Source organism: Anas platyrhynchos, chromosome Z (assembly GCF_047663525.1).
Source record: "Anas platyrhynchos isolate ZD024472 breed Pekin duck chromosome Z, IASCAAS_PekinDuck_T2T, whole genome shotgun sequence".
NCBI lineage: Eukaryota > Metazoa > Chordata > Aves > Anseriformes > Anatidae > Anas > Anas platyrhynchos.
In genome coordinates this window covers 11,171,229-11,198,846 of record NC_092621.1, presented here as the reverse complement: position 1 = coordinate 11,198,846, position 27,618 = coordinate 11,171,229, and the positions used below count along the sequence as shown (strand labels likewise).

The following is a 27,618-nucleotide window of genomic DNA, read 5'->3' as shown; positions in this document are numbered from 1 at the left end:
GCCTTGCCTGATAGCTCTGCAGGAGATGAGGAGCTCAGTGGCATCTGCAAGATGCTCAGCTGAGACAGTGAGCATGCAGGCTACACTGGTTTGAAAATGGACAACATTTGCTGTCCAGTCACAAAAATTCATATGTGACAATTTACTCTGAGTGTGTGTACCTGAAGAGACACTTTGGAATTTTGTACTTGTATTAGTATGTGGGGAGGAGCCTGCCTTCAACTATTATATATATATTTTCTCTGCTAAAGAATAATCTAAAGGTAGGATTTTCTTTCATGCCTGACATCTGCTCCCTGCTGCTAATCTGCACGTTTTTGCTGATAGGGATGTGAGGGTCGGGTTCACAGAATCCCTGTTAAAGTCATGGGGCAGCCTATTATCAGGTGGATTACTATTTAAATGTGCATCAGTCTTCAGTGCTTATTTCATTATTATTATTTTTAAAATTATTTTCTTGGCTGATCCATTTCAGTTGCATGGTAGAGGCTTTTTATTGCTTAGGTAAGAAAATGTTCTGTTTGAGGTCCAAATACTTTCCGTGGAGGTGTGGAAGCCCCGGTTCTCAACAGGGGTTATTTAAGGGAACGTTTGTACGCTGGGTGGCCAGTGTAAGAGGCTTTAGCCACAGCCTTAGATCTGCTCAACCATGAAGCCTGTGCAAAAAAATCCTTCCCAAGCAGTGAGCCAGTTTTTGTCCTGACGCCTGGATGCAGCTGGAGTGTAAATGGTGATGGGAAGAGGAAAGGCTGGTGGGGAGGTTTTTGCCAGCCTTTGAGAGACCTTTGGCATTGTCCCTGTTCTTGGTTCTGGTGTTTTCTCATATCTCTTGGACATGGCTTTCAAGACCTTGCCACTCCAGCTGTAGCGTTGCGTGGGCTGCGTCGCTGCATACCAGCCCGGGAATGTTAACTGGAGTTATAATGGGCTCTTATTTTGACCCCGTGATTTAAAACAAACTCTCTAACATGTGGTTGTGGCTCGCGTGTTGTCACTTTACAGCACTTGCAGTTTCAAAACAGATGACTGAAATCGCAGTGGTTTCTGAGAACATACTTGCTTTCTCCCTGAGGTCTTCCTCCTCGTGGCATGGTTCACTTCCCCGGAGCCTGGTGTGCTGTGGGGACCCAGATGGTCCCACTGTGCGTGCTGTGCCTCCCTTCCCCGGAGTCTCCACCACGGAGCTGCTGCTCACGAATCAAATATTTCAAATGCTGACATTGCCACGAACGAGCTTCCCGTGATGTTCAGCCTGAACGCGGGTGAAGTTAATGGTCCCATTGGCACGCACAGGGAAGACGCGGCAGAGCTGAAGATGAGCAGCGGAAGCATTGAATTTGTCTTATCGTGTTAAGATTTATAGTGTTTGCTGTCTCGTATCTTATCCTCATTTAAAGTACACACTTAGGCATGGCTTGTTGATATAAAACATGCCAAATCTCCGTTGCTGAATTTACGGGTAAGACACAAGGCCAAAGTTCTGTCTTAACTCCAGTATAGGATTTTCCTTTATTAAGGGTGGTAGAGCAATGGCTTATTGGGACTTTGGGGCCAGATCCTCTCTCAGAATAAATAAAGCTAAGCTCATTTACGGCAATTGAGCATTAATCTCTATAAGGCTTCTCTGAAGATGTATTGCAGGGAATGTAACAAGGAAGAGAGCTCATTATTTTCAAAGAGAAGTGACAGATGAGAGCATATTTCTAGTGCACAATTACCATCACTCTTTCTTTTTAATCACATAACTTAAAATGTCTAGCAGCCACTGCAGTGGCAGTATTAGTGAATGGAAGCTGGATATATTCACAACAGTGTGAGTAGGATGATCTTCCTTTTTTTTTTTTTTTCAGTAAAACTTGCCAAATAGCTAATTTTCAAAGATCAGACTCCTAAAGCACAGGACTGAGGTTGTGATAGGCTGGAGGACATTCATGGCTCGGTAAAGGATCACTGGTGTATGAAATGGTAATTGATCCGGGGAGCACCAGGAGCACTGAGCCAGATCATGTTCTTTTCAGATTCCAGTGCAGTGATGGAGACTATACAAATCTTGGCACAAAGGGTTAAATGAGATTAACCTACCACGTTCTGCAGGGATGGCACTGAAACAAAATACACTGTGTTCAGAACTTTTGGGGTGGTTCACTGGAGAAGTGATTTAACGTGCATGCAGGTCTAACCTCTGCCTTTGTTGTACAGATGCAGCCAGAGGTGTCGCTTCCCTTGGAAAGGGCTTCTGTGATTTATTGCTGGTCCGTGTCTGACCGGTCCCCACAAGACACTTAAGAAGTTAATGGTGTTTGTTACGCACCTGTGGATGTTATGTTAGTAGTGAGGATCCTTTTAAGTGTATTATCTTCTGAGGAAACTTGGTTTTCTGTGTCAAAAAAGGCTGCTGTAGCACTCCAGTTCTGAAATTTAAAAAAAAAAAAAAAAAAAAAAAAGGAAAAATCCCCACCCTGCTGCTGTTTTTAGACATTTGCCTGTGGCCTATAGGACTCACCTCACCATGAAGTCCTAACAAAACTGGTTTTGTGTGGGTAGTTAAGCAAGTAAGGCTTAGCATTTGTGAGGCTGGACTTTGTGCCTCTCGGTTCTCCGGGCACTTCTGGGGTGTCTGATTTGCGTGGAGCAGTGGCTGCTCTGTGTCTCCATGGGCTGCTGGAATCCCAAATTTGGGACTTCCCATGTTTGTTGGCTTGTTTGGAGATTATCCAGCATCCATTCCTCTCCGTTGGGGGTGGGAGGGTCCCCTGAATAGGCTGTTTCCTTTCCTTTTTGGGGGTGGGTAGCATCTGTGGGGTTTATACAGAGGCTTGTAAGCTTTGCTTGGCGTAATCCTGTTTAATACAGAGGCTGTATGAGAGTGTGTTTGCCGCAGACTGGACCCCACCAGACCTCTCACAGTGTTCCCAGTCTGGTGTGCTTGCAAAATAGTTTTTCAGCTCTTCCAAGGCAGTAAAATCACCAGAACGGGTGGGACAGACATCCTTTATTGAAAATGTGGAGAAGTTGAAGCTAAGCTAGAAGCCACTCATAGCCAGTCCCATAGAAGGAGGGTGCCTAGGGCAATTAGCTAATTAGCTAATCTTTGCTCCACCAATTCTCTGTGCCACTCTGGAGAAAACAAACCAGAGGAAAACTCTTTTTGCCTTCAGAGTTTTTAACTCAAAGCAGTCTCCTTGTAATGGTAATTTTAGAAAAAAAATGCAGGTAAATTGGTTCTTGCTTGGGGGTTAGAGCTGTTCTGTTTGTGTAGTGCATTTGGGTTGGTAAAACTGTGTGTGTTAGCTGTAAAAAGCATGCTTAGCTGAGAAGAAGTGTATGAGAAACCCTACGTGAAGCTGGGGGCTCTGGAGACTCTACTGCAGCAGAAAGGTGTCCTTCTCACCGGAGCAGCCCATGAGAAGCTCTCCTGTGCTGAACATCCAGGGTTTGTGCACTGTGGGGCTGTTCCTGAAAATGCAGGCATCGTGAAAAGCCCATCCTGGTTTCTGAGTCTGCTCAGTGCTCAGCCTGCCAGCCGGGGTCGCAGCATTGCCAGCGGGGTGCTAGAAAATCCTGGTGGAGCCAGACCATTTTCCACGCTGCTGGGAAGTCTCTGAGATGGGCTGCAGAATCTTATTCTCTTGATTTCAGTGGCTTGCTTTGAGCAATTCCTTATTGTGTCTGACAACAATTGCTCAGTTCTTCATCAGAACCATGGCAGGACTGTAAATTAGGTTACTTTTTTTTTTTTTTTCTTTTTTTTCTTTTTCTGCATTGGGGCTGAATCTTAAGTCCAGTGGAAGCTGGCAGTGCTGCCTGCCTGGTGGGATTGGGATCCAGCGCTCTTGATGTGCTGTGAGTACAAGCAGTGTCCTGTGAAGCTGTTTAATAATTGATATTTATGAGCACAGTTGGAAACACAATTGTTACCCGGAGCACAGGACATCTTCAGTTAATCAGCGTGTCTTCAGCAAGCCCTGGAAACGCACGTGTGAGGCGGGTGATGACGCAAATTAAAATCCCGTTGCCAAATGCAGGTGGAAACGCACGGAGGCAGCTGGGCTGGTTGGTAGAGCTCTCTCCGGTTTCCCAGCCACTGGAGCTGTGAGATGATTGCTGCTCCCGCTAAAAAAACGGAAATGGCAAGAAATGTTTGCTGTGGTTTGGTTCTTAATCCCCTTGTACTTCTCGTGATAGTTGTTGACACTGGGTTATTTTGCATTACTGGGTTTGGACAAAAGTTAGCCAAATGAGTGTCTTGTTGGTTCTCCCTTTCCCGTTCTGCCTCATTATGTTGTGCTGTTTGCATTATAAACATCCCAGGGTGGTGTTCAAATCCAAATAAACAGAGTTGTCATGGCAATTAAAAGAAAATTGAGGAAGCACTTCTGTTCTTGTATAATGCCTCATGTGATGCCACATTCATGGAAATGCTGTGTATAGGCAGGATAATGTCACTTTTCTGAAGAAATAATGAAATCTGAGCACCACAAATAGCTGCCTGGTGGTGATGGAGCTAAGTTGTCGCACTTCTCCTTGTGGTCCTTGTAGCCTCCAGGAGCTCTGGGCGCACTGTGTAGGGCAGGCACTGAGCCTTCCCATCCATTTATTTTATCTAGTTATTTATTATTTCTCCAGACTCTGATGCTTGCTGTGTGATTTGTGGAGGGTCACTTCTGGTCTCTGCTCAGTAAATGAGCAAAACATCGCTGTTTTCTTCTCTTGACAGCACTGTGGCCATCAGCAGCTGACAGATGCTCGTAAAGTTAGGTCAGTGATACTCCACTGCCAGATGATTGTAGTTAAAGAAAAATTTATAACTGGAGAGAGCTTTTTTTTAAAAAAAATATTTTTAATTTTTTTATTCTTCGGGTATTGATTGATTGACTTTTAGCTGAAGCCAATACATTTTTGGACAGATGAGAAACAGATCTTTTGTGAGAATTCCTTGTGTGTCTGTTTGCTTTAAGAATGCTTTTAATACTTGGCTCAAAAGAATTTAATCTTTTTTTTTACTTTTTTTCTTCAGAAGATGATCATTTTATAGCATATGGCACATTAAAGTTAATACAGGTATTCAGAGTGCATGAAAGGTTTTTTGTATATATGTTTTTAACACAAAAATAACTTGCATACCAGCAAATGCCATCAGCTCATTCTCTCCCTTCACTCTGTTCTCAGATCATTTCAGTTGTTTAATCTTTTACAGACATGCTTTCTTAAATTCAGGACCCTAACTCTATGGTTTATATTATGGTTCAATTTTCTTGGACGAATCTTATCTCAGAACAAGTTCATTACATATGAACTGGGCAAATGCAAAGCATAACAAGTAATTAACGACAACCGTCTTAGCGCAGAGGTCACAGAAGTGAGGTACGTGCATACATTAGGACATATCCTAAAATTTGAACATCAGGCTGCTTGCTGACGATACTGGAAGGATTTGAGGATGAAGGACAGAAACACTAACCATGCAGCTGAATGAGGAGAAAATGCAAAATAAAACAGTGTGGTTGTATTTTAGCAGTGCACCTCCACTGGGACTGAACTCATTTTCTGGAGTTTGAGCATTGTGCAGAAGGCCAGGACAGGTATTTGTACTGGTCTCTTCTGGCCTTCACAGCTCTGAACTGGGTAGCACTGGCCACGTGCTTCCAGCAGTGTAGACACAAAACGCAGAAAGCCCTCGATCTGAAGAGTTTGCAGTACAACCAGGAGAGGTGCAGAATAAACAGGATGCGCCAGAGAACTCCAGAGAGGAAATGACTGGGATGTGGTTGTTTGTGAAACTGTAGTCTTTGAGAGAGCTGTGTAGATTTATAACTGCTGGGCTTCGTGGGAGAAGCGAGCTGACAGGAGGACTTGGGATGGATGGAATAGTGTGGGGAAGGAGGAACGATAAGAGGAGTCATGCGCTGGGAGGCTTGAGGAATGGAAACAGACCACAAAGAGGCCTGACTGGACCCGGGCTTTCATGGCACAGCCTCTGAGAGAGGTGATGTGTACCCTGTACTGCAGGCCCTGCTGGTGCCGAGCCCTGCTCTGCTCCTCTGCTCATCCCAACTAATACCCAAATGGTAAATACCATTACTGTCTGTATTGTTCTGTTTAAAATATCATTTAAACTGCAGGGATTCCACATGATAGATTCTTTTTTCCATGTGCAGTGAAAGCATTTTAAAGCAGTTAAAAAAACACATCCATACTAATTTAACTCTATAGATGCATTTCTAAAAAGTATTGAGGGCAGATAAGGAAGTCTTTGGGAGCATGCCATTTGCTGCCTCCCATCAAATGCCAAAACTTGTTAGCGGATGAGGCTTTTGGATTTCTTCTCGGCAGTCAGTGGGTTCAGAGTGGTTTCTGTCTTGTGATTCAGGATGTGAGATTCCTCTGTGTGCTGTAAATCTTTTAAATTTGTGGAGGGATGGGTTGCTTTAACTGGAAGGGATGAGCAGTAACGCAGGCATGCTCCCCCATGCCTTTCTCCTGCATGCTGTGGGTGACTCTCAGAGACTGAAGAAATTGCAGTTTACCAAGAACAGGTAGGTGTGAGCTATGTGGCCACTCCTGGAAACTAATTTTAAAAATTGAGCAGATTTGAGGAGCATCGTTCTGCTGGCAGCATGCTCAAGCTCTCCTTCCATGTAGTGGCTGGGTGTTTCAGCTCAGCTTTGCTGCAGCCCATCTCGCTGTGCTGGTGCAGGACTGGTTTCCAGAATGTGCCTTTTGCTCTATCTTTGTTCCAGCTCCTGGACACTCCAGCCTAAATGATTCTATGATTCTAAGTGATTCTGTGTCTGAAGGAGGGACTTTCCTGGTTTTGAGAGTCTGGAAAGCACCGCACTCATCTCAAGTATTTACTTATATGCTTTGTAAGGTTATGGGATGCTACTCCTGGTGATAATTCATAAATGCCTGTGTGGGTAGGGCTTTTGTTGTTGTTAGGGAAGGTCTTGGCAGTGAAACCACAGTCAGAGCTGACTGGGGAGTTTACCACAATAGCGAGGATGTTGGGCCACTTAGCGAATACTCATGAGAAAACCACTCCAAAAAATTACATGTGTGTGCGCGCGCCTTGTGACTCCGATTACAGCCTCCAGTTGAGGTGAATCTCCTGGGATAAAAAATTATACCTGTGCTGTGACTTTTTGGCTTCTCTCCTCTCTTGCTGTGTGTTGACATCATGATAGGCGCCATATACATGGTGGCAACGCTAACTTGGTCTTAATCGAGAATTTTGGATGAAGATCCCATTGTGCTGCTGCGCTGTGATATGTGTTTCTGTGTGACCTATGGTACGTATGTGGTGCAGATGCTGCTGATGCAAGAGCTGTTGGCAGTCCTGTTCTCCAGCTGCCAGCTGCTTGGCAAAAGAAACAAAAGTCAAGGAATAGGCCAAAGAAAGTCCTGAATTGACTGTAAACCTGAAGAAATCAGTGATTTGTTTGCTCAGCTGGGAGCTGCTGCCTTTGTTGTCCCTGGAGGTGTCAGCTGCCTCGAGGAAAAGCATCGCTGTAGTGTGGGTGAGGGCTCCCTGGGGAGGGAGAGGGACCTGAAGGAGGCCATGGCAGGGAGTGAAGGGCTTTTGCAGCAATCTAGGTATGTCCTGGGCAAGGGCCTGACTGCAGCTGGTGCCCTCCCAGGAGTCTGGTGATTGCCGGGGCTCTGGCTGCTTCCTCATGTTCACTGATCCTGATCTGACTGTGCTTTGGGGCCATGTGTGGCATCTGCTTTCTCAGCTGGCACCTTCTGAGAAATAACATCATGTTTGTCCACAGCAATGACCCGGCAGAGAGTGTGCTCGATAAAACACCTGAGGGTAGAAATTCCCTTCATTTGGGCACCCTTATTCCTCCTGGAGATCTGAGCAAGGGAAAAGCTGTCATTGCAGGTCCTCTCCCTGAAGCTTTTCCTTTTAGATTTTCTTCCAGAGACCCCCACTGGCCTGGTTTTCAATCTGTAGCTAAAGGGAGAGCATTCATCTTTTTAAGCAAGGCAAAAGTCCCATGGAACCGGTCAGATCAATCCGTCTGCTTTTTGCGAGAATAACAAAATTCAAATGAGACTTGTTATCTGCACGGCTTATATATTTAGGAGTTGGGTTAATTACCCTCATTAGCTTCATCTCTTGAAAGAAATGCTCTTGATCTTACCCCTTGTGCCAGAAATACAGTCTGGAACGAGTCTGTGAAAATAAATAACACATTGATAAGGTTCACGCAACGACTTCTGAGTACTCTGATTCAGCAGCATCTGTCACAGTGACCGGTTCTGCCTCGCCTTGGAGGGACCCATCAGATTATCTTTCTTGGACTTCAACTGGTAGGAGCTACCATTTAAAAATGCAGTCCACATGATTAAGAGGCATTGCTGTCTCTGATAATATTCAGTGCAGAGTACACTTGTCAGACACTGGAATCTATTTACTGAATTCTTTTCAGACAAGTCGTTTTTGGCACTTGGTAAAGTTTCCTTCCATGTGTCCTCAGTGGCTGAATGCTAATTTATTCAGAAAGGCTCGGCTCCAAATACATGAGACAGTATTTTCAGTGTTTCCTACTGTCTGGACAGCATGGTTTTTGGAGACTTTTTTTCCTTCTTTCTCCTTTGTCCCCTTAATTTCCTTTGGTAAATGTATGATGATAGTGACACTAACACTGTGTACTTACAGTAAGTGACATTATTTTACAGTGGGAACATGGATCTCCATTGATAGCTTCTCCATTGGGAAGCACCCAATAAGCTTATGGTATCAACACAATAAATATGGTCAAAGCACCTCTGACAAATGGAATCTCTGAATTTTCTATTCCTTAGTGATTCCTCTAGCCCTGAGAATACAGTTAATTAGCTGATCTCAGCTGAATTGTCCTGAATATTTTGTTTATTTCTAACATCTGAATCAGTAGCAGAAAGAGAGGAAAAATGTAAGGAGAAAGGAATAGAAATTATAGGGTATACAAGAACAGGGATTATTAGGTCTGAGGAGTCAGTTCTTTCATTTTTGTCTGACCTTGTGAAGATGTGTAATCACTTGGTCCAAGCTTTGAAGTGAGAGTTGTTTCTCCTTTACTCCTACCATAATCAGTTCAGATATCTGTCTGTCTTTCTCTCAGCTTTACAGTACCTGATTGTTCATGGTAAATTGACAAGTTGTTGACATTAAAATAAGGAAGTGCTTTTTATCTCTTACAGTGTAGGAAATAAGGCACAGCTCTGCTGTGTCCTAGCACCATGTATGTTTTACAGGGTAACTTCCCTGTGTAGCCTGGCCGCGCTCTGTGTTTTCCAAGGCATCCAAGCTGCTCTGCAGCAGACGCTCGGTGCCAGTGGCCTCGTGGTAGCACTGGGAACCTCAGTGCTGATCTCATGCCTGTACCTGCTTTTGTCATTCCTGAACTCTGTGTTCTTAGACCAAATTCCCTGCAGGTCTGATCGGTGAGGTGATCTTTGGGTGTGCCGGACCAGTCATGCATGTATGTGCAACAGAGTTTGCGTGCCGGTGAGCCCTTGTGGCCACTCTTTAATTCAAAAAAATAAAAATAAAATGGTTGGAGGAGGTGATGCCCAACTTTCTATGGCTAAGGCACTTGCTCATGGATAATTGTTGGGGAGGACATTGTTAAAGCCTGAATAGACTTTTTTTTTTTTTAATATATATATATATTTATTAGAGGGAAGCTTAGATGCATCCTATTAATTAGCTGTTGATGCTCCTTTGTTGCATCTGATCTGACTCATGCCTCCTCAGCTCATGTTGAAACCTTTGGCAATAAAGGTTTTCTTGGCCAAGACAAGATCTTATTTTTTGCGAATCAGATCATTCAGATCAGTTAAGAATGTGAATGAACCAAAGCCTTCGAATTTAAGGAGCTCCTCCAAAGGTGTCTGTTTCTCACTGGGGGATCTCTTAGCCAGGGAGGATGTGTTACTAAATCCGTCCTCTGGGTTTGGTAATCCATGGGAGATCTTCCTCGTCAACCGGGTTTGAGTTTGAAGAGAAACAGGCAATTAAGTGGGGAGGCATTGGTTTCACCTGCCTACCACAAAGAGCTGGTTGGTGTCCTCCCAGTAAATTACAGCTTGCAGGAGGCAGTGATTCATCTTCACAGGCACAACAAGTGGGAGAACACTTGTTTGGCTAAGGCAATATTCAGGCCTGTTTGCACACTTATTATTTTCCTGTAGAAACTCAGGAGCAGATTGGCACATGGTGTTTCTCCTAAAGCCTCCAAAGCTTTAAAAAAGGAAATACTTTTCACCAGTAGTTGTGTGGTCCCATGGTCAAGCAGGTCCTGGATGCTATGCTGTTGAAAACGGATCTTCCTTGCAATGTTCCCAGGTTGGTTTTTAATTACATCACTTCCCTGGTTCTCTGGTACTGGCATGTGGATGGGAACATGAAAGCACAGCACCACAGTGGCACTGATGAAGGTTGTCCTAATTCCATCTGTGGCCTTACCTCCTCATGGATTTGGTGTATGGCCCTGGGTGGTCACATCAGTCCCAATGCAGGTTTCTCCATGGCACAACACGCATGATGCTGGTGACCTGTGTGGTGCATGGGGATGTGTCAAGCTTTAGGTAAACCCGAGTAGCATGTGGGAAGGGATGCCAGCCAAGTGTGGTTTGCTGATGAAATGCTTGTTTCTTACCTTGTGACTCCAGGGCCATGAGAAAGCCCACGTACGTGTGGGATCTCATTGCAGGGACCAACGAAACCTGGAGCAGCCTGGGCTGGGAGTCCATCACTGTTGTGCAACCCATGGCCTGTGCTTGTTTTGATGGTGTGTGATGAGCAGAGGGGCATCACAGAAACCATGCAGAACCTTGAAAGTAAGTGTGGCTGTTGGGAAAATAGCCACAACAAGTGGGATTAAACTCCATGAAGAAGAAACTGCTCTTATTCACTACTGAGTGATGAGCAAAGTGAATTTGGGCCTCTGAATATCATGATGTGATTTATTAGTAATCACTTCCATAGTGTTTCTCATCTATAGATCTTAAGTGGCAATTAGTATGAAGGCGAGAAAGTATTATTCTTATTTTATTGAGGCACAAAGACATCAAATGACCTGCTGCAGGGCATTTCATGAGTCAGTGGTAGGGTTGGGCATAATGCCTGCTTTGAGGAGGATAATTTTTGTACGATTGGTTAGTGTCTGTCGGTGCCAGTTGTGTATGTGATTTGGTTATTAATTGTGAACATGACTTGAAATTTTATGGACTTGTTCACTGATTGTGGGTCGGAGCATTGCCAGGACTTGCTGACGATAGTGGCTAATTCATGCTAATCTGTAGGCTTGGTACAGTTTAATCTAATTCATCTCAAGTAACGTGTTTCTTCTTCTAAATTCCAGTGACCATTTCCATTGCTCCAGTTAACGAATAGGTACCTGTGTGTTTTAATGGGAAATATGAAAAACCCTTCAGCCCTTAACGGCTCTGCAGGTGTCCCAGCTTTTGTGAAAGTAGTCTGCTGTCTTCTAGAAGCCCACAGCTTATACTGGAGCTGTTTTTCCTCCTTGTCCAATTAAGCCAGATAATTAAATCTCTAGTTTTAGTCATAGCCTGCATTTTTAATCCTGTAACTGAGCTCGGCCTGCCACAGGAAGTTCTCTGCATTTCTCAGCACAGCGGATCCCTGGTAAACATGGCATTAAATCCAGTCCCATGCTGCTTCTCCGTATTCATCTCTCTTTGCTTGGCCCAGCACTTTTATGCTGGGTGTTTCCTGTGCTAATGGTTATTTTATTTAAATGCCAGATGCACTGTGATTATACTTTTAGCTGAAAGCATCGGGAATTTTTTTCTAAGTGATGGATTTAGTTACATGTACTTGATGTTTGGAGCACAAGCACAAAGCATGTTTCGACTGAAGCTGCCTAGACCTAATTTGACAATCAAATAATAAGCTGGAGGTTTCAGGAGTGAAATGGCAAGATCTCTTCAGCAATACTAATCATTTCCTTGCTTCTGCATTCATTGCATGCCCTTTATTTGATAGGAGAAGGTTTTAAATCACCCCTTGTGCCGTACCTGAAGGATGTTCTGCAGTTGCTGAGTGGTGCAGTGGATGACAAGGAGCTGAACTGAAGAACTTGCACCTCTGAGGAGCTTTCCACAGTGATGCTTAACAAATGTGATAAAGCACGCAACGTTTGAAGCTGCTCCAAATAATCCTTCACTTGGGGAGTAAAGAAATGCCAGACTTCTCTTCCTATTTCAATGCATGCCGTGAGCTCTGTGATACAGAAATGGGGAAGAGCAAGGACTCTTTCCTTCTCTGTACCTGTAGCATCTCCTTACAGATGTTGCTTTTGGAAGTTGATTTATATAGCTCCTTACTAGCTTCATTTTCAGCTGAATTTGCTGCGTGAGAGGGGCAAAGCTGTACACAAGAGACTAGTTAAACAGAGATGTGCAAAAAAATAACAGTACAATATTTGGATTGCTTTCTAACACTTGAAAATGAAGGCTCAGATTCCTTAGTTCTTAGTCGAGCTCTTTGCTCAGGTCAAACTGAGGCCATGAATAAACTGTGTTGGTAGGATTTTTCCATGTCTGTTCAGAAGAGACAGCACTTGTCAGGAGAGCACGTTTTTGAGCAGTGTCAGTTCTTTGTCTTGTTTTGTGTCGTTGTGTGTAACCTCTCATCTTTTTGTCATTCCCGGAGCATGTAGGGATCCTGTCTGGTGTTAATGTTCTGTGTACTGCCCAAACACTTTAGTAGATGTGGGAATCATCACGTGAAGCCCATGGGGGACCTGTCTGAGGGCAGGGACTGCTGCCCACTAATGCTGGGTCTGTGCGTTCCTGGGTCACCTCCACTTCCAACGTGACGCAGGTCAGGATGGATGTTTGTCAGACTGTGCTCATAATTTATGCTAGATTCATGCCGTACGCAGAAGAACAGATGTTAACTGACATCATGCATGGCCTTCTTAGAGCACAGAGCTAATCATTCATCTTTTTTTTTTTTTTTTTTTTTTTTGGACATTGACCTGGCAGGAGCTGTTGGTTGCTCTGTGGTTGGTGCAATTCAGATCCCATTTCTTGTGATCTAACACTAGATTTGCTTTCTTGCTAAACAGTGGCTTGAAGAGCAGAGTTAATTAGGCTGTGGGCAAGCCCATGCAATCGCGGTTGGACCGCACGAATTCATCTTGGTCATTTCATCCTGCAACATAGGTGCGTCTGCGATCACTGTGCCGTGGTGTTTTCAGCTTCGGTGTGCGTCATCCAGGAGCCCTTTCGCCACGTCAATATGACAATTGCTGTGATACATGGGGCTTCGGTATGTTTATTAGGCCTCATTGATTACTGTCTGTTCTGAAGACAGATTGTTAATTAGCACAATGGATTGCCAGAGTGGGGGTGTGTGTGTCGTGTGGTGCTGGTATGGTCTGCTATCACATCTGGAAGAGATTCAAGGAGGGATGCAGCTGTCAGCCGTGTAGTTAAGAATGAGGTAGGGTCAGTGATACAGAGTAAGGTTTCTTGTCTTTTAAAGAAAAAAACAGTGGGTTTAAAGCAAGGACAGAAGTACAAATAAGAAAGTAAAAACATCTCCCAGATTTTAGGACATTGTTCCAAATGGGCAGTGCTGTTAAAGCAAGAGTTGGCTCTTGTGCTGTGTGTATTGGGAGAGAGCTTTCAAACAACTGTGTCGGTATCTCATGCTGGTTTTTTTTTTTTTTTTTTTTTTTTTTTTTTTTTTTTTTAAGGAATGCTGTCTTCTCCCTCTCCACCTATTAACTGTTTTCTGTGAGGAAAAACCTCAGTGCAAATCAGTAGCTCAAAAAAGCCTCTGCCAAACCATAACTTGAAGGGATTGTATGCTGGGGATTATTTTTTGCTTCCTACTTAAGGTGATTTCAAGGCTTTTGCAAGCTGCGGGTACAGCTTGGTGATATCATGCTCCTCCAAAAAAGAGAAGCCCTGATGCCTGATTATTCAAGGTTACAGGGAGGAAGACACCAGGAAAGCCTTCTCTGTACATGTGCTGAAAGTGGTGGGTGACCTCAACAAGTCCATGGGACTCTGCCCTATGCCTCTTTGTTGCAGCTCTGTTCCAGGGGAGAAACATCTCCGCATTCTCTGCAGGAGAAAGGCAGACCTGAAGCATAGCTGGGACTAATGGGATCCCGAGCTGAACTTTGCAGCTTTGCTGTACGCCTGCAGCACACTGACCGAAGCTCTGCGCTTCGTGGATGTGCCTGATTGCAGGGTGTGTCATTGATTCGTTCTGGACAGTGGCAGCTTCTCTGACTTCACTGCTGCTTTTGAAAAGGGGGGGTTTGCGTATTTTATTGTTGCAAAATGTGTTGACTGCTTCATCACTGAACATCCTTTCTTATTTTATTTTATGTTTATCTGGAGGAGAAAGTTAATCCATCCTTAATTTAGGCACTGTAGCTTGCACGTCCTGATTTTGCAGAATTAGAGCTACAATTTAACTCTTAGAACAAGTAAAATTCCACCATTTTAGTTATACAGGTGCTGCTCATATTATTTTAAAGATAAAATGTAAGAATTTGAGCATATCCCTGTAGTTACTCAACATTTGCTGTCGTGGATAAAATTGGAGGGAGGAGGAAAAGCCAGATGGAGCCGGAAGATGATCAAAAGTCCAAAAGGTCTCAGAAGCCCCTGTGCCTGGGAGGGCTTAAAAATGGGACACGGATGTCAAAAGTCCCTTTGGTGCTGTCAGATGTGCCATCCCCGGAGTTCAAAGTACTCTAGAGCTGCAGACAAAGCAGCCTGAACCTGGGAATGGTGTGGGTTGGGAGCAGTTTGTAACTACAAATTGTCACTTAATTTCTGTGTTGTTATTCCCATCCAATTAAAGTCATGGCCATTGAGCTAAAAGATGAGGCTATTTGATTGGATTTTGGGGACCATAATCGCTGCTGTGATGTTCCTGCCTGGAGGCAGGGACTCGCGAACAGATCTTTCCAGTAGGAGGATTATAGCTGAGGCGGGAGTGCTGGGTTTAAAGAAAGAAAAGTTTAAAGCTGTCATATAGTGGTTTCCACTCAGATGAAAAAGCAGAGGATTATAAAGCTTTCTTTCTTTTCTTTTTTTTTTCTTTTTTTTTTTTTTTTGGGGGGGGTGCGTGGAGTAGGAGGGGGAGTAGCATTGTTACAGGACTGACAATGGAAAAAGTCATTCTCCAGGAAAAACCCTCTTGGGACTTGCGTTATGAAAGGATTGTTCCCCACAAGTATGGGGTGAAGTAAGCTCTCAGAAGGCATTTGAGGCAACTCTCAGGGGTGTATGCCTCCAAAATTTTCTTCCTGTGAGAGTTTTATTTAAGCAGAATGGGTATTGAAGCTGCTCTGGGAATCAAAGGGGGCATATTGGGATCCCCAGCAATGTTAAGACCCCTCAGAGTTTAGTCTGCAACCAGTAACTTTGTACAAATTGGTTTCATTTATTTATTTATTTATTAGATATCCTCATTAATCGTGTTCTGGACCCTGGTGCGTTATGCACAATGGTCTCGCCTTCCATACCTGTTGAGGCCTGGAGGTGTTTCTTGCCCCTAGCAAGAAGTAATGTCAGGGCCTTCAGTGCTCCCTCAGAAGGGCTGATGTGTTTAGTCACGGTAACTGTAAAGTGTCTCTATGTTGTGATTAAACCTGATTTCTGTGTGTGGTAGGATTTTGAAATACCACCTTTGTGAAAACAGCTCCCTTCTGGAGTGCATGTGCCTCCGGAGATAAAGATTTAAGGATGCCTGTAGAGCATTGTGAACTGGAAGGGTAACTGCTGTAAGTATTAATTGTCACAGAAGGAAATGTTTTTTTCGCTAATTGGCAGAAATGGCTTTAATGAGATAAAGCTGGGTTGGACTACTGCATAGCACAGGCTAGGCTTAGTGATAACCCCAAGCATAAACCACACACATACACATCTGCTTTGGAGAAAGTAGAAGTTGACACTTCACTCAGGTTTTTCAGCGCTAATTGAATTACCAGGGGTTTGTGAAAAGCTGTGGGAAGGCTGTTGAGCACCGGGAGCAGCATGGCTCAAGGACCTGAGCTGTCTGGCATTGCCAGTCTGGGCGTTTTGGAAGAAGCCGGAGTATTCTCATGAATTCATGTGGAAAGGGAGAGCGAGCAAGTATGCAGAACCGGGAGGCTGCAGGAGTAGTGCAGCCGGTGCTCACCCCTCCTTGTGCTGCTGGTGGGGAAGCAGCAGCTCTGCCCCGAGCAAACCTGGACCCTACTCTTTGCTTCAGACAGCTGCAGGTCCCAGCTGGCGCAAAGCCGGTGAGGCTGCTCCAGCCAGGGATTTCTGCTATTAAACCGAGTGTGTATTTGCTCTTTGTATTCTGCTTTTAAAATCTGAAACTTTGGACAGAAACCTTATAGCGCGAGCCTGTTTCTCTGCGGACATTAGTCTCTTGAGACACTTGGCAGGAGAGCAGAATATTTGAATGTGTAGTAACTTGCTTTTTCATTTTATAAACCCTTATGTAAACACATTGTTTGGATTGTTGGGAATGGGTTGTTTAACTTTTCTGTCTACACTTTGAAAAACAACAAAAAAAAAGCCTGAAAGGAAAAAGAAACAAAACACTACTTACTTGTTTGGTGTGTCCCTGTAACACTTTCCAAATGTAAAAGCCTCTTAAGAGCAGGAATATTATTTATACTGCGTTTATGAAAAGACTGATCAAAGCAGCACAACTGTGCTCAGCTTTATTTAGCATCAATGACTGTATTAATGTCAGGGTGCTTTATTATTTTAGTGAATTCAGAAGTTGTGGGCTCTGCAAAGTGTAAAGCTAGCTAAGGCTCTAGTGAATTTATATCGCATTATGTGCCATGCTATCACAAACTGCTTTCTGCTCTGTTGGCTGCACTTCTTTGCTTGCCATCTGAAAAATCTACTTTTGGGGGATTATCTTTTTTGGTGGTGGTGGTTTTTTTGTTTCTCCCCCCTGCCTTGCTGAAGGATGGTGGGAACAGGGCAGGTTTGACCTTGGTGCAAGTGCCTGAGTTTTGCTCGGCAGGGCAGTGCTGATCCTGGCTTCGTTCAGCTGAGTGGCCAACACTCCCTGCACACAGGTGGAAGGAGGTTAAAAGGCATTAGTGTGCCCTGACTCATCGTGCCCAGCTGCTACAGTCAGGCAGTTCCCTTGGCCATTGGCCATGCTGTGAAAAGGCCAAGTAAAAACAGACCCACAAGAAACCCAAATGCTCAGTGGGTAATTTCTGCTGGTTCCCATACAAGTGTTAGACCTTATACTGAAATTTTTTCATGTCTTGGTTGTATAGGGGACAGAGTATGGAGAGAGGATGCAGGAAGTGTGCAGGGATAGTTAATTGAAAGGGTTAATACTAAAACAGTAATATGCCAACAGGCTGCGCGGCTGGTTAGAGCCTGACTCTAACAGGCTGATCAGATCAGATCCCAAACCAGAAATCTCTCTAAAAGGCTTAACATGGGGTTTTATGAGTGCTATTGTCTCTCTGTCTGTATAAATGGTAAGGAAATGGCTTTTGTTTTGTCCTGTGAGCAGTGGCTATGAATGGAAGCTGGCAGCACAACCCAGCTCTGAATATCGCTGGCGTGGGACAGCAGCCTTTTGACATGGCATAGTTCAGTGTTTTGTTTTTGAGATTTCTCCTTTTGTAACTGCTGGTCACGTTGGTGGTCAAAGCAATGCTGCTTTTAAAGCAGACAAAAGCAATTCCTATTCATTGGGCAAGTTTGAAATAGTTTTTTCCCACGTTCTCTGGACTTGAGAGGTTGGCTGCAATTTCCCCTCCTCCGGATGGTCACGTTTCTCACTTTATGAATCAGGTACCATTCTTATACCTTCATTAGGTTACCAGGGAGGGTGTCTCTTTTTTTTCTACTTTTTTTTTTTTTTTTTTTTTCCCTTTTACTCCTTTCTCTCTTTCCTTTCCCTCCTTTAACTGTCTTGCCCAGTTGTAGTTTGGCCTTCCTGCCTGCTTGGAAGTAAAGATGATGTGTGAGCCTGAAAATAAGTGGTGATTGATTCCTTCCTAGACCGCTCTTCTCTCAAGAGCAGTTCAGTAAATGAGGGGAAACCTAGATCTGCTTACATCCTTCAACACAGAAAACCCTTAACTGTCTGTCCAGCTGCCTTAACCAGCAAGCCTGGTATCATTGCCATGGCTGTATTATTTGTATTCCAGTAGCAATGGTGTAACTGCAATTTTTAATTTACTGTACAGGCTTCAAGGAAGCATGCCGTGCTCAGTGCATGCTTACTGTCTTTCACGTACAGCTAAATCTCAATTAGCAGGCATAATGAGAAGCTAGCTTGGATAAAGCTTAAAGCTGGGGGATAGAACTCATGTAACCTGGGTGGTGAGAGCTCAGATTGTGTGTTCGCATCCATGCCTCCCCGTTGTGAGCACTGATGTGCCTAGGACAGTGATGGGCACAGCAGGCCTGCTGCCTGCAGGCAGGGCTTGGTTGCCGTGGGACAGGGCCTGCCTAATCCTCAGCCTCCTCTCACCCTGTGTGTCCGCCTGTGACAGGATTAAAGGACACAGAGCTGCGGGTCCTGTGCCTGGTGCTCCTCGGATGGTGCCAAGGCTGTTGGAGCTGAATTTTAGGGGTGCTTGTCCTCAGCAGTTGGGTGCTAGGCAGCAAGTGTCCGAAGTGGCCCTGCTTTGCCACCAATATCCTCCTTGCACAGCTTTGGTGCGAGAGATTAGTGCCCTGTCAGTGCTGTGAAGTCATGATTTGAATTAATTTACCCCAGGGCATTTCACTTTGAACTCACTTAGTGTGAATCGTTGGCCAGCAGTGAGAAACCTATGTGATGTGGGTGCCAAGGACGTGTTAGCAGATACTGAGGTGTGCTGACAGGGTGCGATGGGTTGAGTGGGAGACCCTTGCCCCTTCCTCATTTTTACTGATTTTCTACCGCAGGCCTCAGTGCTCACCTGGGGATGAAATGCAGGGTCTGGCATATGAGTCCTCAGCAGTGGGTGACCCCTCATGGAGGTGCCATCAACGATACAGAGCAAGTGTTCAACTCTAGCCATGGCTTCCCTGGGTTAGGGGCCTCCTCTTTGAATCCTTTCCGACCCGGTCAGTGTATGTACTAAGGAAATTAGTAAATTGAGTAAATTATTAAGTCAGTAAATCTAATAGGGATTCAGGGTCTGCCCTCCCTTCGCTGAGTCTGAATAATGATGATTATGTATGTGTTTAAACTGCCAAGTTAGGACTTGTATCCAGACTGCTGCTTCAGGCCTCATGTCCTGGCTTTTAGCTTCTGGTACAGATCCAATACATGAGAATTAATGCATGTATATTGGTGAGGCTAAATAGACCTTAAAATATGGCAGATATTAGTGAGAGGTTGGTGGGTTCTGTTAACAGTACTGTTTCATATATATATTCCTAGAGATCTCAATTTTAAGGTAAAATTTAATAAACCAGAGGAGGTAACAAGCTTTTATGTGCAGCAAATGGCTTTTGTGACCTATTTTCAGAGAGAGCTGGAAGTTTACGCTAGGGGCTACTGGGCAGTGCTGCTGAGGCCCCATTGCTGTCTTCCCGTCCAAAGAACTGACTTAGAAGGAAGATAAGAAGAATTTGTTAACCAAGTTTAAATGTGAAACTGAAATAACACAAACTAGATAAATAAATTCGGTGCAATAGCTGTTTTCTTTGTAGGGCCTCAATTGTTAGGTAAGTCAGTTGGCTGTTGCTTCGCTGAAGGCAAGTCTGTTTAGGTGGTAAATTTGTCCTGAAGTCCTCCAGGGCTTAAATCTTTATTTTATTTTTTTATTTCTCAGATTGTGAAAGTAATCCCTCTTGCAAACTGAAGTTTGCCTGTGGCCAGTCTTCTAAGGCATTGACTTTGAGCATTGTCCAAGGCTAATTAAATCAAGGAGTATTGATCAAAGAGTTGGCTTCCTGCTTTGGCTTTGTGTTCTCCTCGCTTGAGCAAGGCACTGCCTTGCTTCCCCGGTGTCCGCTTATGTGTTTAGGAGAACCAGAGGAGGAAAGAAGAACTTTTGCTTCTCTTCCGTGGCAAAGAATATGGAAATGCTGGGGAGGATTGGGGCCATGCACAGAAAAAATGCTGGGGTGACCTCTAACGTGGGAAGATATGTTGGGATTTTCAAGGGGCAGGAACATCTGGAGAGCTGACAACATCTTTCTCAGTTGTTTGCCAACGCATTTCTATAGGGCCCTGCCAAAAACTTCCCCAGAGTTAGGGGCTTTAGTCAGAGTCGCTACAAGGAGGGCTTTGTGAGGACAGTGCTGCCTCTTGTCCCCTCTTGCCTTCTGGTAACATGGGCAGCTTAGGCCAGTGCTGTTTTGGGGAACTATGTCTTGCATGGAAAATGTTGTAACCGCAGTAGCGGGGCAATTCTGCTGGACTGAATGAAACACGAGGTGGCCAACAACATGCTGGGACAACAGATCTGGTACAGATCCAGTCCCACTGAGGTGATAAAAATCCTTGTGTTCTACTGCATGTAGTGTAGGTGTCTTACGTGTATAAATGATAGCCACAAAATCCAGTTGGATGCAACAGGTTTAATCTCAACCTTTTGCAGGTTGATAACCATTTTGTAGGATTTTTAACTATCCTATAACTTTTATTTATATCTGTATCATTGTCCTGTGTTAAATGCCAACTGTTACATCCTCTAGCATCTTAAATTTAATAGCTACTCTGTTAAGCATCCCTAGACCCCCGACTTAGACCTGGCACTGATACTGATAGTAACCAAAACCAGGCCCCCAGCACTTCTCAGAACTGAGTCCATTAATATTCTGTAGTGTGTGTTTCTAATATATGTTACGTATGTGTGGGCGCTGTAGTATCTCAGTCATGTTTATGACCTCATCTCTGTCTAATGCATAAAACATATGGTACTTGTATGGCATCCATATGAGTAGCGTTTATGCATATGTATCTGTATGTGTATATATTTCTATATTTGATCCATATGAGAGCAAATATCTCAGCCAAAAAAAAAAGTTTGCGGGAGAATAAGTGCTACCATATTTCAGAGTAAAGGTTGTAGCAGGCTAATTTTAAGGTTTTGTATGTAATGTATGAAGCTGTTAAGACTGCCCCGGCATCAAGATAGGACCAAATAAAAATGGGGGGAACAACGGGTGCATGTCTTGTGGCTTTGGTGTCTTTCTAGTTTTGTTTTTAATACTTCAGTGCCAACGCATAATGGTAATGGGTTGGGAGGATCACCATCTACATGGAAATGGGACAGGATGGCAATTAAGATGGATGTGGGTCTTTTGTTTCTGTGTGTGTGTGTGGCTGCTGAAGTGTTTGTTGTTGTTGTACTCAGTGGCAATTTGTTAGGATTATCTGCTGAGTATGTGACTTTCATGAGCATGGCAAATGGAGACAGTGTGTTGAGATGCTTCTCGTCTGATGGAATGCCAGCAAATAGGATCCACAAGTTGGCTTTATCTTTGAACACAAGGTAGATGTTGTTTGGTTTTTTTGGTTTTTTTTTTGGGGGGGGGGTGGAGGAAGGGGAGAAATATTTCTGTCTGTGATAAAGTTACTACTGTGATGAATTGCTTTAATTTTGGATTAAAAAAAAAAAAAAAGGCCACTTTGCTGCAGAAGGATGGTATTTAGGTGGTGAGGAATGGAAACTGGAAGTCCATGGGGCAGCTGCTGCTGTGCTTGGGCTGATGGGCCCTGTCATGGACAGGCTTGTGCGTCCCTCCCAATGAATGGCAGAGCGTGTCCAAAAAAAGGCTATGTTCTCCTCTTGGCATGGCTTCCCTAAGGTGGCTTGAAGCCATCCTGCACTCTGGAAGGGAAATCCTGGACCTTTGAGGCAGGCGACAAAGTGTCCCTTGCTTTCGGTGAGGAGGGAGTGGAGTGGTGAGATCTTGCTGCTGGAGTTTTTGGACTTACGTGGGCTGTGACAGCCTTAGGGCTGCTCTAGCATATGGTGGGTGGCTATGGCTGTTTTGGGAAGATTGAAAATAGCACTGTATTGAAATGCCCATGGCAGAGTTGCTTGGCACACACATTTACAGCTAATATTTCTCTGGCATTGCAAGTGGGCTAACGCCCTTCTGCATTGCTAGAGGAGCAGAAATGTCCTGTGACAGAAATGTGATCCATCCCCCCAGCTTGTCCAACAAAGAAATTTTTGTTGCTAAACAAAAGGCTTTCTTAAGGAATATACAGATGCTAAGACTCTGAATTTATGCTTCTCTACGTGGGTTGAGTCACTGCACTGGTTTTTAATAGAGCCCCTCCGGATTTATGTAGCTGCTGCTCAGATTAAACTCTGATCCAGCGCGTGAAATAAGATGCAGTAGTTGTGCACTGCTGCTGTCCTGCTACTTGCAGGCAGTTGCTGGTTAAAGTCTGCTTCTGACTTTTTTTGTGTGCAGGTGTGCAGGTAGTAGTTAGAAAATGTGTTACGTAGCATCCTTGTTTCTGGTTACACCGACAGCATGTGCGTGTTGCTACTTGTTATTTTTTAAGTAGATCCAATACCTGCTATCTTGTTGGTTTAATTGAATTCAGTCTTAATGTGAGAACATGCTGACAAGTCCAATCAATACTTTCAGTGAAAGTTTAGCAAGGGTGGGAGGGGGGGGGAAGGAAATTAGGTAAATGGCATGTTAAAAGCTGGTAATGGAGTAGTTGTGATGATGTGTAATGGGAATTTTTAGTGTCCCCTTGTGATGCATGTGTTATTTTCCCCGCAGCTGCTGTCAGGTCCTGTCCTGGCATTCAGAGCTGTGGTTTCTAACACCTTTGGAGCAGGAGGTGGCGATGTCATGCATGGGGTGGGGGGCTCCTGCAAGTGCTGGTGACCCCATGGGTGCTGCAGCAGGAGAGGGACCTGAACTGGAGGGGAGTGAGCACAGTGCAGAGCGCTCAGATGTGTACCTGCTCTTCTCTGCTGTAGGTCAGCCTCTAAGCCGCAGCTGGACCGGAGGAGCGAAAGTCGAAAGGAAATGTCTTTTCCTGTGAAGCTTTTTTTTTTTTTTTTAATATTATTATTTAAGTAGCAAAGGCTTATCTGCCAAATAAACCTGCTCTGTAAGAAGCAGGGATGGGCAGAAACTCTTGGAATTAAAATCTGTGAGGCTTGCAGTCTGCGTCTCTGGGCTTTGCATATCTTGTGAGGTTTGTAAAGTTTGGTTTGCTTGAGAGCCTATCTGCATCTACACGGGAGGGTTTGCCTCTGGCTAGTGTGCATTAATTTGAACAACCCCCTCTGTCCTGTAAAAGTTGATCTGCAACAGCTGCGTGACTCTTTTGTAGTACAGCAACTGTTTTTATTTTATTTTATTATTATTATTATTTTTAATTTCAGCTTCTGTTTGTTTTCAGCATCTTCTGTTTTGTGTGTGGGTCTTCCATCCCCTCGTGCTTGCTCTCACTGTTGAATATTCAAACTCTCAGTCTGCACATGGGCTAAAAAATATTATTGCTTTGAACTAACAAATAAAGCAAGTGAATTTCCACATCCGCTGTGGGAAAGGAAAATACTGTTTGAAATATAATTTAGAGCCTATAGGAAAATGCATCTGATGAACAGTTTGTGCTAATTCTATAGCTTTAGTACCAAGGCACCAGCTCTCTTATCGTCAAGAGTATTTCATGTAAGCTCTGTATTTTAATAGTAACTCAGTGTGGCTAATTAGTTTGCAGACTCTTTGAAGAAGCCGATGCACTGACTAAATAAGCTCTTATTTTTTCAAAGCAACTAAAGGCACTCCTAATTTACAGAGCAGATAGTTTTAAAGCTGCCTTCGCTTTGCATGCTAGGAGCCAATGTGAAGCCTGAGCACACTGATGTATGCTCAGTGCTTGCAGTCAAGTTTACTCCAGCACTGTCTGCTAGGGCTGCTGCTAATGTGCTCGAGGGAGGTTTCTGGGTCTTTGGCACACTATCACAGCATAAATTTGTGCCACTGGGCTTGATGTGTCCGGGAGGAGGACGCTGTGTAATGAATGCTCCTGCACCATTGAAGTCGGTGGCAGTATTATCAATCTCTTCACTGTTTGCAGGCAGGTTCAATCCAATAATGAAGAGCAGCTTTGAGTTGCTAACCAGATGACATGGCTAATCCTGAAGCATGCATAAAGGGGCCGCAGTTATTAGGAGATTTGTGGCTTTGAAAGTTCTGATTCCCTTACTGCAGTTTGTTAATGGCAAGGATTTGTGGTGAGTGCATAATAGATGAAAATAATCAGAAAGTTTGCAGGGGATTTCTTGTGACGTGGTGCTGCTCTGCCTCATGCCAAAACTGGAGAAATAACTTAAAATAAAACAAATTAAAATAAAATTTCAGCCCTGTGGGCCCCATCAGCACAAATGTGCTTCCTAGCCCCGAGGCAGGGAAGCTGGTTGCCTGCGTCTTTTCCTCACCGTGCTCTGCTTTGCTCCGGGAGGTGTTTTCCCTGACTCGACCAAAAGGCCCTGGTTTCGGAGGGGTGCTTTTGTAACTGGCAGAGTGCTTACAGCAGGCTGGGAAATCTGTGTTAAATCCAGCAAAACTTCTCTGCGGTGGTTGACAAGTTAAAATCATCTGCAAGCACTAATCCATTGGCCCTCCAAGGAGGGCATGTCTCCGTCTTGTGTTGCACAACAGAGTGAAAGTTAGGAAATGTTTATGGCTGCTGCCATGCGTGTTCGTTAATTCTTCTCTCTTTTGGCCTCGTCCAAACTCGCTGCGGTGAAAACAGAAAGTGAGGATGTAATTAGAAGCTGATTTTTAATGCAAGCATCCAAGAGGCAGGCATGCTGCAGACAGGCACACGTATATCTGGCATCGCCCAGCTCCTGCCCCTGCAAACTCTTTTGCTGCTGGCTCCTGGCTGTGCCTTCTGTATTGGGCAAGGTGTGTCGGGGGCTGACACCCTGGGCTTCAGGTGTCCCCTAGGATGGGGTGATTGGCTCAGCTGGGGTTGGTGCCAGCCTCGGTGTCTTCCACAGCCAGGCTCCGTCTGGGGATTCAGGGAGCTGCAGAGCCATGCACTGGTGGCTGAAGCACTTGAATTCAGAGCCATGTGCTCCTCTGGGCAAAAATAACCCCAGCCCGGGAGCACCAATGGGAGATGCTTGTGCTCACAGGGAACTGAAAAACCTAATAAATGCAGGCACAGTTCTCTCGCTGTAGAGAGGGCGAGCCCTTTATTCTGGCTGGATGTCAGGAATACCAAAGCTGTGTTTGGGCAGCGAGAGAGGAAGGGCTCAGTGCTGTGGAGGGAAGCTGCTGAGCCAGGGGAGCTGCCTTGTGGCCAGGGACCTGTTGCAGCAAGCAGAGGAAGCACGGCTCAGCAGCCCCATCGGCAGGGATGAAAGCCATTCATCCCTGGGATTTACTGTGTGCACAGCCTGTTGTCACGGCCAAGAACAAAGTAGCGATGTTAAATGGCTAAATAAACCAGCCGTCCCCACAGGCGATGGTCCTCAAAAGACAAAAACGTCCTTTGCAAGAGTGGCTGTGAATTAAGGGAAGTGTTGATGGCCTCGTGGGATGGGGGGACCATGCTTGGTCACGTGCAGCCCCTGTGCATGTTTGCGTGTGTGAGCTCAGGCTCTTTTTTTTTATTATTATTATTTTTATTATTTTTTTTTAGCATCTGGTCAGGTCATACTTTCAAGCTTTTCCCCTGCACTAACATGGGGTTAGGGTTTCCTTTTTTGGCTTTTAGTAGAAAGCTGAATTTCTCACCTCAAGTACGTGCTTCTGCCTTCTTGAATTTTGTGGTCAAAGAAGAAGATGTGAGGATGCTGAATGCCAGGCACTGGCCCCCCTTGGGAAGGAGGAAGCAGCTGATGAAGTAGTTACCACTTACAGTATCATGACAAATCCTGGAAAACACAAAAAACGGAGTGTTTTTTTGGAGGCAAATAACCCTTGTTGCCAAAATTGGTCTCTACGAGTACATAAGTCGTGAATTTGTTCCATCCATATCTGCCCCAAGCCAGCAAGGGGTTATTGAAGCCTGGCCTCTCCCTGTTCATAGGGATCTTCTCAGAAGCTCAAGCAGAAGCCTTGAAAATAAGTCCCTTCTGCCCCAGCATCCCGCTTCCTGCTGCAAAATAGACTTGATTAAATTTTCTGTCTCTCCCTTTCATTGCTCGCAGACATCCAAAACCTTCACTTCTCCGTGGAAAGAGGTACATTGGGAATTACAGCTGATGTTGAAACCTAAAGAATGTGGTTTGCCAAAACAATGTTGCAGATTTATTTTTTTTTTCTTTTTTCATTTAAAATATTGCAAAACTTTCCTGCTGGCATAAAATCTCTTTCAGTGGGATGTGTGCTTTTTCTCCTCCCTTTTGGGCATTTGTGATAACTCCTGCGTAGGGAAAAATAGGAAGTTTAATCCCAAAGGGGTTACCTCACAACACTGGAATAGCTTGGGTGTGAATGGGGATGGAGGTGAAGGGCTCCCTGCGTCTCAGCACCTCTTGGCTGGGGAGGAGAGGCAGCAAGGGCTGTGTTCGGGGCAGGGATCCCGTGCACAGCAGACCTCGAGTACAAACCCTTTCTCTCAGCATTCTCATTGCTGCCTAATGAGAATGGAAACCAGGAGCTATATTTGCAGGGAGGAAAAGGGGAAGGTGTGGGCTGGATGCTTAGCAAGATGTAGAAGAAGTTGTTTTAAAGGGGAGTGATCCTAAAGCAGCACAGAGGAAAGGTGGAGAGGCCTGGAAATAGGGTGGCGAGGGGCAAATTGTATCAGCAAGATCTGGGCACTCAGGGTGAAGCAGGAGAAGCGCTGAGATCTGTGTGAACACTATACACACATGGGTGGCTTTTGACCCCTTCCTTGTTCCTTAATGTGAGGTGTGTGCATTTTTCAGTTTGGTGATTTACTTCATATTTTGCAAATATGAACTTGTTCGGGGCTTCACATCTGGAGTAAGTCTTCCACCTCGGGAGGAACACAGCAGAAAAGGAAGGTTGCTGCCATGCAAGATTTAAGATTTTAAAAATAAACAGTGTGAAAATTGATCTGCAATGAAGTCAAATTGTTACTTTGATATATTCTCTTGTTTTGAAAGTCAAAGTTGTGGTGCCTCTTCACTAACCTATCTGAGATTTGTTTTCTAATTCAGAAGTATTGTTTTAAAAAAGTAAATAAAGAAAAGCTGAATATCTGAGCTAATGATAAGAAGTTGCCTCTCTGCAATTAACAGCAGTAGTGCCAACACTTCGGGCTCTACTCTAACTTGCTGCAACTACTGCAAAAAGTAAGCAAGGATTTATTTGTATTCCAGTGTGTGTGTTTGGTGTGCTCTGCAAACAAGTCTTGTCTGGCTGGGTGCTTGTGCTTCTCATGGAGCAGAAAATCATTCATGGACCTAATTAGACAATAGCCCCGGTCTTTGCAAACTTCCCTGGGATTAATACATTGGAGAATACTCTTGTAGTGGTTAGAGGCCTGGAGCAATTAGCCAGTGTCTGTGCTAAGGAGTATGTAGCCCAAAAGAGAGTGGGTCTGTAGGATAAAAGTGGTGTGCTAGAGCTGACCTCCACATTGTGACTGGTTTGGGGGTTGCTTTAGGGTTAGCTCAGCTGTGGTCCCATGGGCTGGGCACTGATGGGCATCAGCTGTAGCACAGCAGCAGGAGTGAAGGGAGTGTG

The 27,618-nt window shown here is 44.6% G+C and overlaps 1 protein-coding gene across 6 annotated transcripts in view; it reads left to right on the top strand.

Annotated features, from left to right (window-relative positions):
* Positions 1-27,618, top strand: part of PDZD2 (PDZ domain containing 2) — a 199,398-nt gene that overhangs the window by 93,052 nt on the left and 78,728 nt on the right. Inside the window, exon 1 of one of the 6 annotated variants that reach the window (XM_072030850.1) lies at positions 13,443-13,465. The exons of the other annotated variants lie outside the window; for them this stretch is intronic. Coding sequence (XP_071886951.1) covers positions 13,461-13,465 — 5 coding nt within the window. The 5' untranslated portion in view covers positions 13,443-13,460. Of the gene's footprint in view, positions 1-13,442; positions 13,466-27,618 lie in introns of those variants that run through there. 6 annotated transcript variants of the gene reach the window in all.